The 10,228-nt window shown below is 41.9% G+C and overlaps 2 protein-coding genes across 9 annotated transcripts; both read right to left on the reverse strand.

Moving 5' to 3' along the window:
- Positions 1 to 1,310: 1,310 nt before the first annotated feature.
- On the reverse strand, positions 1,311 to 6,030 carry drc5 (dynein regulatory complex subunit 5). Of its 3 annotated transcripts, none has more exons than XM_088285999.1 (6): positions 5,931 to 6,030; positions 3,462 to 3,629; positions 2,812 to 3,377; positions 2,074 to 2,523; positions 1,606 to 1,932; positions 1,311 to 1,482 (listed from the first exon to the last, which is right to left on the reverse strand). In XM_088285999.1, exons 2-6 carry the CDS (start codon positions 3,604 to 3,606, stop codon positions 1,444 to 1,446), a joined length of 1,527 nt encoding a protein of 508 aa, XP_088142125.1. In that variant the 5' UTR covers positions 3,607 to 3,629; positions 5,931 to 6,030; the 3' UTR covers positions 1,311 to 1,443. The 3 variants fall into 3 exon arrangements, with proteins under 3 accessions (XP_088142125.1, XP_088142124.1, XP_088142123.1); XM_088285998.1 differs by lacking the exon at positions 5,931 to 6,030 and adding an exon at positions 4,123 to 4,675; XM_088285997.1 differs by lacking the exon at positions 5,931 to 6,030 and adding an exon at positions 3,808 to 4,675.
- rnf8 (ring finger protein 8, E3 ubiquitin protein ligase) lies at positions 5,634 to 10,154 on the reverse strand. Of its 6 annotated transcripts, XM_088285993.1 has the most exons (12): positions 9,919 to 10,151; positions 9,669 to 9,797; positions 8,922 to 9,331; positions 8,621 to 8,825; positions 8,094 to 8,156; positions 7,913 to 8,002; positions 7,735 to 7,842; positions 7,428 to 7,639; positions 6,781 to 6,938; positions 6,409 to 6,561; positions 6,295 to 6,325; positions 5,638 to 6,046 (listed from the first exon to the last, which is right to left on the reverse strand). In XM_088285993.1, exons 1-12 carry the CDS (start codon positions 10,039 to 10,041, stop codon positions 6,025 to 6,027), a joined length of 1,704 nt encoding a protein of 567 aa, XP_088142119.1. In that variant the 5' UTR covers positions 10,042 to 10,151; the 3' UTR covers positions 5,638 to 6,024. The 6 variants fall into 6 exon arrangements, with proteins under 6 accessions (XP_088142116.1, XP_088142115.1, XP_088142118.1 ...); XM_088285990.1 differs by having other exon boundaries at positions 5,634 to 6,046; positions 7,913 to 7,999; positions 8,621 to 9,331; positions 9,919 to 10,154; XM_088285989.1 differs by having other exon boundaries at positions 5,635 to 6,046; positions 8,621 to 9,331; positions 9,919 to 10,153.
- Between the last annotated feature and the right edge of the window lie 74 nt (positions 10,155 to 10,228).

The following is a 10,228-nucleotide window of genomic DNA, read 5'->3' on the forward strand; positions in this document are numbered from 1 at the left end:
ATTCCTAGGAAATCACAATGTCCTATCAACTGGTGAACTATTTTTAGAACAGGCCCCACGGACGGACTTCTTATATGGTTCAGTTACTAGGACCTTTTTTTTTTTTTTGGATTGAAAAAAATGGAGCACCGTGTATATACCATAATGTGATTTAGTAGAGCAATGTAGCCACATTTGAGAATGCAGGTTGAAATTATTTTCACAAAACTGTGGGGATGACAAAACATCTTTTGCATAACTGGCATTTAGGTTATTGAAGGTATGTTTAATGTTAATTTTTTTTTTTTAATTCCTGGCAGTACATAGTTTTTGCATGATTTCTGTATTAATTTTTGGGTATTAGCACTTGTTGGTAAAACTAGACAAAGGGTGTAAATAAGTCAACATCTATTTGTACTGTCCTTGTTTGAACTATTTTCTACATTTATTTTTCTTTTTATGCAGCTAGAACCGTCTCCACTCTTCTGGGATGACTTTCTACATGTTGGGGTGTGTTTGTGTCATCCAGAAATCCATTTGTGCTGGATGAGAATTCAGCCACCCTTGCCTAGAACCAGTGTAAGGAAATATATTCCTTCTCATGTGGACGTTTAATCTAATTTATATGCTTGCATTTGTATACATAAACACGCCACATAAGTCTTCGGACTCGTTCTTGTGCAGGGAAAAAAATATACGGTCATGCATCCAAATGCAATAAGCTACAGATACCAAATTATCTACCGGACCAGAACAGTTCATAAAAGACTGGAAAGTGACATAAATATGACTGTTGGCAAACGCACTGAACCCTTTACCAAACTCAATTTGATTCTTATTGTCAAGCGTGCACCGCCGTTTGTATTTCCTATCTGTCTGGAGACTGTCAGGCTGCTGCGCACTAAACTGAGAGGAGGGCCCAATGTGACAACTGAGCTAAAATAAAGGCATCATTTAAAAGACGCTGCATAGCAATGTTTTTGTTGAATGCCGTGAAATAATAAATATATTGATTATTTTTTATATACTCACAAGATCACGAGACACTGCTAAAATAATGGTATTGTTTAAAAAGACAGCTTGTTTGCATTATCCTTGGTGGAAAGGTGTTACGTTTTTTTTTTTAAAATGACAATATGGTACGGGATTCACTTAAATTCATTGTATATGTTGTTTTACAATTTATTATTTATATTTTATTATTATTATTTTTTTTAACAATATATTGAGGTTAATATTTTGTTGTTGTTTTAGTTGCTCAGTGAAATTTCTCCCACTGAAGAGTCAAAAATGGACTTTTTACTCTTCTAAACTTAGCTTTCAAGTCAACATTTGTGAGTTGTTTCTGAGGTTTATTTATGTGGTATTTGCTTACACTTGGATTGACGTGATTGGCGAATGGTCGCCAATATACTGCATCAAGATGTTCAATAAAATGAAATGAAATACATCTACCTAAAAACATCAGGTACTGTCGGTGGAAGAGGGTGCTTCAGATGGTACCTGTTGATGTGAGAAAAGAGAAACCCCATTTTTGTTTTTTTCCCCTCATTCACGCAATTGCAATAAAGCAGCTCAGGTTTAAAAAAATTAAAAGAGGCTTTACATCGCTGACGTCTACTGTACCTCATCTTGTTCTTGTGCCTCGTCGTCTTGGGGCTCCGCCTCGTCATCTTGTTCTTCTGCTTTGTCGTCTTGGGGTTCCCCCTCGTCATCTTGTTCTTGCTCCTCGTCACCTTCTTCTTGTTCTGAGCTTTCAACCACCTGGTTGATGACGACGGAGGCGCTCTCGTTGGTGCAAACCACCTGGCTGGTGATGGAGGCACTCATATTGGTGCTAACCACCTGGTTGATGATGGAGGCGCTCTCCTCTTCGATATCTGTCAGACGGACGTCGCATTCTGTTAAGCTGCTGTTTTGAGCTATGGCCTCCTCCAGTGCTTTGCCTCCATCCTGCTCACATAAAGACAAGGGAAACAAATGCAGCGGGATTAGGGTGAAGTCGTTCAGGCAAATGTTAAAGGAGAGCAACGACAGGTTGACTGGTTTCTTTTATTTAGCTGCGAACTGGATAAAAACATGTACTACACTCACCACACCCAGTTTGTTGCAGGAGAGGTTGATAGTCTTTAGCGTTTGATTCTTAACCAGCACTTCTGACAACTTTACGGCAGTGGGCCCAGTCAGGAGATTGGCTCCAAGGTGAAGATGAAGCAGGTTGGTGTTGTTCAGTAAGGCCTCGCAAATGGCTTGGCCCCCCTCATCAGTCACACGGTTGATTCTTAGGTTGAGGGACAAAAGGGTGCAATTATTGGACAAGGCTTCAGCAATGGCGATGGCTCCCACGTCTCGAATAATGTTGTCGCTCATGTTGAGGATCTCCAGTTTGCTGCTGCTGAGCATCTTGCCGACAGCCTTGGCCCCCTTATCTCCAATCACGTTGTGGGAAAGGTTGAGCTCTCTCAGGGAGGGGTGATCCGTGAGGTGTTTAGCCAGCAACTTGCACTTTTGATCATCAATATGACTTTCGTAGAGACGGACGACCTGGAGAAATATTAAACAGATTAGGAGTATTTTCAAATGACTTGCAGGGCAAGTTAAAGGTATTCATTAGGTTTGGGTGCATATTTGGAGTATACTAAAGTAATGTTTGCTTTATCAAGCAAAGACCAACAAAAATGTCACAAAAAAAAAAAATAAAAATTAACAGGCCTTTTCATGAAACCATATAAAAAAAATTGCGGATCAAAGTTCTGAAATAATCTTGTTCTAATTATTTGTTAAACCGCACAAAAACAAAGTGACATTTAAAGAGTTTTCTAATCACAGTACCTTCATGGTCTTGCAGGATTCAAGTGCAATGGAAAGAGTCTCACAGTCTCGTTCGGCCATCTCAAACATCTTCCATTCAAAGTTCATCCCGCACTGTTTGACCCAGTAGGTCAGGTGCAACTCCTCCAGGCAGTACAGCTTGTTCAGGAGATTGCGGAAGTCATAGTGCTCCATGTGAGCCGCGTCAGAGTCGGTTTCGCTCAGCCAGTCCACGGTGTCTCCCTTTCCAGCCTTGGCCTCCTTGATGGGTGGCAACATCTGGGAGATGTCCAGCCTTCTCACGTAAGCCTCGCACAGTGGGATCTCCTCGGAGACGATCCTAAGGGCGGTCGTCTCTGGGATGAAGTGCTCAATAATATTTTCCAGGTGCCTCTCGAAAAACATTCGCTTCCAGCTGTGGTTGTAGTGAGACACGTCACAAATGTCCCACCGTTGCTCACAGCACCGCCGCCAGTAGACGCCATCATCAACCAAGTTGGCGGTCACAGGAAGGGGCAGAGAAGGTGACAGTCTCTCCTGCACAAATTCTCTCTGGCTGGGTGTAAGCTCCTCGTAGATGGGGGTTTCTGCCACAGATGGAGCTTTTAGTTGCTGACTATAAAATCGTGTAATGGGATATGAGGATACTTGTAAAAAAAAAAATGACATACCCTCAAAGTTTCGCACTATACATTTGAGGCAGAGAGTTGATAAAAAGGGCACAAGGCCCAAGGACCAGTTTGGATTTTCTGCAATGATTTTCCTCAATCTCCTGCTGTCCACAGCCAGCATTGGACCTCCAGTGAGCCTTGACATGATTGCAGGTGGTTTGTGAAAAACTAAGTAAAACAAAGAAGAAAAAGTTAACTGGCTGCGTAGTTAAACTTGATACCAGAATGTTATACTTCGCATAAAATACGACATAAATGATTACGAATGTGTTTTAACGACCAATTGTTTGTATCTCAAGCGTATCTTATGAAAGAGAATATTATTTTCAATACAACAAAATATTACCAGGAATTCTGCGCCCACAAAAATGCTACATTTTAAACAGAGGTGTTCAGCAGCACAAAAGCAGCAACAATCTCGGCTGAAAGTACACATTTCTGTCGCTAATTAATGAACTAAGTCATCATGCTAACATTAAATCGTCATGCTAACACACACTTTATACTAAAGTCAAGCCGACCTTCACCAACTGTGACAAGGCACGTGTAAGCTCTTCTATCGATTTAATGGGGTCTATAAAGACTCATGGGAATAAATATGTATTTTAATGCACTATATACTATAAAATTCAATTTACATTCACTCCGTAAAGTCACGTACCTGGGGTCCGGATGAGCCACGCGTTTCCATAGTAACTGAACGCTCTCCAGCAAATGCTTTAAAAAAATGCTGCCACCCCCAGGACGGTAGGGGAAATACAACACAATTTAATTTAAACAACGCATTTCCCAACAGCCGGAGCTGTAACAAAGCGCTTCCCATATGCCGTCATGTAAATTAGCAGCTAATTAGAACACAAATTAAAACACATTAACAATAGATACCAGAAAAACAGCAAAACAGTGACAGTCTCGTGTTGAGTCAAAAGCTAAAGAATGAAAATGTGTCTTCAAACGGGTTTTAAAATTGGACAGAGATGGGGCTTGCCTAACATTTATTGGGAGGTTATTTCATAGGGAAGGACAGTCAACAGAAAAGGCACGACCTTCCCGAAGGCTGTGCTTAGTCGTCCTCCTCGGCACCCCCAGCAGCATTTGGTCCACAGACCAGAGGCAGCAGGCAGGTGCGTAGGGGTGGAGGAGGTCGGAGAGGTACGCTGGGGCTAGGCCATTTAAAGCTTTGAAGACGAACAAAAGTATCTTAAAGCAAACTTCGCATCTGAAGTGAAATATGGTTTATTAATGTTGTTTTACCACATAAATGCTGCATAATAACCATTTTATACCTATATGCACGCGTTAGTAGATGTCTGTGTTTATGTGTTATGAGAATTTGCGCAGGCTGTGTCTATATCTTGTGAGAATTTGCACAGGCTGCATCTATGTGTTATGAGAATTTGCACAGGCTACATCTATGTGTTATGAGAATTTGCACAGGTTGTATCTACATGTTATGAGAACGGGAATAATTGGAAAGAATTCGTACAGGGCCTAAGCACCAGGAATGTCTGACTCATGTGAAAAGGTACAGTCGATAACGAAAAGGGAGTGAGGATTGGCAGAGGCCAAAGTTGTGCGAAGGGCCATGCGAACCATCAAAGCGCACTCGAACGGGAGGGGTTGGGATGAAATATTGGCTATAAGAATGTGACGGAGGCAAAACGAAAGTAGAGTCGGCTGAGGGTTTTACGCGCGGACGCCCAGCATCGTATTTTTTGCTCGCATTACTGAGGACGCCGGGGCTCTCCGTCCTTCCAGCACACGGTAATGAGATTTATGTCTTGCATGTAATCTATGAGCTGAAATACAATTGTTGCTTGCTTGCTTGCTTGTACACTTTATACTGTGGGTTAAATAAAATGTGCCGCTTGTTTAACGCAGTGAAGTGTTTGTTGTCCATGTAAGTCGCCGACGATCCGCGATCCTGAAGTTAATAATAAGTCATAGCAATTGATCATGAGTTGTGACTATTATATTATTTGATACTGTAATTGATTGTAAGCAGTGTCTACTCAAGGGCTCACGCTTGTCTGATTGGACATAACAGACAGCTTAACCCATTGTAGCCTGACGATTGGGCATCAGTCTCGCTACTAGTCACTCTTATTGATGCTGTAATTGATCATAAGCAGTATCAGAAATTGTTTCAAAACAGCATCGTAGGTCCAGCAGAGACTGGCGATCATACACAAGCCACGAGTCCGTGAGCAACGCACAAATGACCAGAAATAGAAAGAGGGTCGCTGAGAACACGAGTGCACTGTACGCCATCTTCATCAAAGATACACCAAATTACCCAATTGGCCTCAAGAAATGGAGAACAAATGGACAAAGAGACGGTGAATTAAAAAAAATAATACTAACAAAAATAAAAAATAAATCATCCGTAATTTTATTTATTGTTATAGTTGGAAACCATTTTTTTTTTTTTAGAAAGAAAAACAACACTGCATAATTGAGAGGAATTACTGTGAGGAGAATCCCTTTGAGTCCAGTAATGGGTGTCCACAGAGCTGAGGTTGCCATTATGGACACCGGCTGTTGCTATTAATCGCTGCTCTCATCACGATAGACTGTCCTCAGATCTGCAAAGCATAGCAAAAAAAATAAATTTGTTCACTAGTGCTGAGCTTTCAAGACAAAGTCTATATAATGCAAGCGTTAAAAGTTCACCCGTGTAGTACGCCAAATTGAGTACTGCCCATTAACGACGATGACAGAAGAAAAGATTGTGTATCCAGAAAGTGAGTCCCTTCATTTTTACACAAAACATCTGATTTTGGGATGCGCAATCCATTCTCTCTCTCTCCTCTTATCATTCATGTCAACTCACCTTAGCCATAAGAGCATCCAGAAAAGTGTCACTAGATCGTGAGATTGATACACACAACATTAAAAAAAAAAAAAAGTACAAACCAATTGACGGTCATGTCTTCAGCACACTCACTGTAACTGCTGTGAAGTGATCTGGATTCCCAAGGGGACCCGTTCGGAGTGTCTACAGTGTCTTCGGACGAGCTGCTATCGCTGTCGCTTTCGCTACTGCTACTTCTGCTGCTGATGCTGTGGCTGCTCTCCTCATCCTGGACTCCTGACACATCTGTTAAAAAAAATAAATAAATAATTTTCACATGACATTCACAAACACGGCTCTCCCAACGTACAGACAAAAGACACATTCTGTTATTTTTGCTGTTTTCTACAACAAAAAAAAGCTGAATTTCCCAAATCACACGCCTGACCCTGAAGCCCCCCCTTTTTTTTTTTTAACCTTGTGTCAAACAAAAATGCCACACATGCTAACAAACTTCCAACTCACTATGAGAGGAACTGCTGTGATGAGGACTGGAGCTCCAGTCGGTCCTGTCGGCGGTCTCCAAAGAGTCCGCAGAGCTGCTGCCATCGCTAATGCTATCACTGCCGCTGCTCTCCTCATCTTGAATCACAATTACATGTGCGGGGTCAGCCACTGGTGAACTAAGAGGGGAAAAAAAAAAAACATTGCTCATGAAACACGCTGAGTTGCTGTGTGACCATAAGCGCATTCAGGAATTGACATTCGTACCGACATTACATTTCAAAATGTTTTTAATCCACGAGACATTCTGTCTCACATTAATTGCTTACTGGTTCAAGTGGTTAATGTTTGTCAATCTCAATAACGTTTTGATGATTGGATGTCATGTGAGTGCATGGGAAGTTTGGATGCTTCAATGGACTCCCTTTTTCCCTTATTTGTTTGAAAAGATCACAATAAATGTGCGCGTTTGTGTAATGACAGCGAAACAAGACCAAATGTATTTTAATTACTGTCAATATTTATTAACACTAGTGTCACTGTCATCCCAACAGGTAATGGCGTTTCAGACTTAGAAATGTACATGAAAATTGGATTCCCTTCCCCAGTAGAGCAAAAACAATTATGTCGAGGTGTAGGGGCCTCCATCTTGGACCGATTTAACGCACATCTCTCCTTTCCTCTCAGAGACGAGCGTCTGGCGTCTGGCCTTCATATCCAAACTGAGGTTCTCCACCATGCTGTCAATGCAGTTGTCCAGTGCCAGACATCGTGTCTGCGACTTGATGGCCTGTCGGCAGATGGGGCACTCCTCTTTCTTTTTGCGCCACTGCTGGATGCAGTGGCAGCAAAAACTATGAGCACAGTTCAGGATGACAGCCTGAAGAGACCAAGCAGAAAAAAGTTGTCCTTTTCGCTTTTTTGGTATTCGTTAACACGCTGGTCAGACGGGAAGCAGGTTCTACTGAATCGCACCTCAATGAGGAGCTCAGAGCAGATGATGCACTGAAGCTCGTTTTCCAGGACCTCGGTCACTTGTGTGACAACTTCTTCCTTCTGGGCCTTTGCCTTTTCCTTCTCCTCCTGGGAACAGAAACGGCATGAGACTCGACGAACGCAGTGCGCTAAAGAGATTCCTGATGTGGCAACCCACCTTAGTCACTTCAAGCTCTTTGTTTTTAGCCAATAGAATCTCCTCGAAACTTGTCCGAGAAAGTGCGAGCTCGTCCATTACTTTTCTCTGCTGATGGGAGTTGAGAACAAATTGATGAATGGAAAAAAAAAAAAATGCATTACTCATTCGAGTGACACGACATGTATGACTTAGTGTTTACCTCCTGCAAGTGTTCTTGCAACTGTTTTTCCATCAGCTCCTTCTGCTGCTGTGTTTTTTGCGCCTTTAAGTTCACAAGATGAATAAAACGACAACTTATTTAAAAAAAAAAAAAAAAAAAAGCATCTGTGAGTTGTGCGAACTCAATTTCTGCATGGCTGACAGGATTTCTTGTTGTAAATTCCTATGGGCTAGCAGTTCAGGGTGTACCCTGCCTCTTAAATCGTAAAGGGATGAATATCAATCCTTAGGAATTAACATTCAGAGTGACTTATTATATTATCATTTGTCACTGGTTTAATAGAAATAGATATAATTAAATAATAGTATCAGTTACATGGTATCAGTGAGCAATTAAGAGTTGAGTACTCACACTGCTATAGGTTTGGGAAAAAAAAGTGGTATTGAACATCCCCTATGCTATATAATATAAGCGCTAGATTATTATTAATTTTTAATTAGAATAAAAAACAAATTAGGTAATAAGGTAACAAGATTGAGTTGATTCTCCTTTGAGCATTGTCTCACCTCTTGCTGCCTCTTAGTTTGACTGAAGGACCTCTCAAACATCTCCATTTTCTGCATCTTGGCTCGCAGGGTTTTCAGTTGCCCCTGTAGCTCGTTGATGCGCTCTTCCCTGAACGGGTCCGACTGGGGTTCACCTTCCAGCGAGGCGACCTGCCTCTGTGTGTTGTCCACCTGCGCTCTAAGCATCAAGATGTTCTGGCTGTACCTGCAAGAGGGGCAACAGGGAGGTGTCATGGGGATATTTATAGCAATAGAACATGTGCATCTTTTTAAGTGAAGTGTCAATATGAAAGACACGTACATCTTCAAGTTGTCCATGTCACAGGGGACATCTAAGCTGCTACAACTCCGCTCCGCCTCTCCCACATATGGCTTGGGAGCGGCCTCCTCCAGCAGAGGGCATGGCTCTGCCAATGACGTGTCTGGGTATGAGCAGCGGTACAATTTGGCTTTTGAGGTTGATGGCTCCACTTCTTCCTCTGTCAGCTTCCTCTTGGATTTCTTAGGTATGTTCGCTGCTTTTGCGGCCTCTTTCTGTCTTTTTGCTAAATTGTGTTGAATTTCCCTGAGGGGCCGCTGCACAAGCATGTAGTCAAACTCCACTTTGGAGCCCATGACAGGAACACCGAGGTGTATGCAGTCACCGAGCTGAAGCAGGCGGGCTTCTTGAGCTGGTATCCGGATCCCATTCACCCACACGCCATTAAGACTCTGACAGTGATCACAAAAAAAAGGAAAGAAAATACACTTCATTACATCACAAACAACTTGGCTCACCGTACCAAACTCTAAAAATTTACAATGCAATTTTATTTATAATGCGCATTCCACAACAGCTGGAGCTGTAACAAAGAGCTTTCCATATGCAGTCATATAAATTAGCAGGTAATTAGAACACAAATTAAAACACATAAACACATTTACAATAGATACCAGCAGAACAGTGACCGTCTCATGTTGAGTCGAGAGCTAAAGAATAAAAATGTGTCTTGGCTAAATAGTGTGTGATTTAGTTCAATGTTGTACATTTTATTCCACAAATGGCTACCTGCTTGTCTGTCACTGTCCAGTGTCCATCTTCTCTTTGAGAAAAAGTGCAGTGCAACCTGGAAATCATTAGAGGGTAACTTGAAGACAAGAGTTGGTAGGTCACGTCAAAACCACGGCCAATGGAAACCTAAACACAAGAAAGGAATTTTTTATCTGCATTAGTGGCTGCATAATAGCACGTTGGGCATCACAACGACAACAGGTTATTTTGATTAGCTGGCTAATGAAAGCTAGCTAAGTGTTCGTACCTCTGTGTTTTCTACTAAGCGAAGCCAGTCTGAATTCCTCCCAACTCTCATCAAACAAACAACTTCCGAGTCTAAACTTTTATCCTCATCAGCCGCAGAGGACTCCGTCGTGACTCTATCCATCTTTATCTCAGGTCGTGTCTCATTGCTGTTGCTTATTTGCAGCGTGTCCGTGCTGTAGCTGACGTAGTAAGGTTGTCAGAGCTGCGTAGAGTTACGATTTTAATAACCGGAAATGGTCTGGAATATTTTCAAAACAAAAGCATTTTAGACGGATGTCCTGGAAATTACGATGTTTACCGGTCCGTAC

Source organism: Idiotropiscis lumnitzeri, chromosome 21 (assembly GCF_059441095.1).
Source record: "Idiotropiscis lumnitzeri isolate Australia: NSW breed Sydney's pygmy pipehorse chromosome 21, RoL_Ilum_1.0, whole genome shotgun sequence".
NCBI classification, from domain to species: Eukaryota; Metazoa; Chordata; class Actinopteri; order Syngnathiformes; family Syngnathidae; genus Idiotropiscis; species Idiotropiscis lumnitzeri.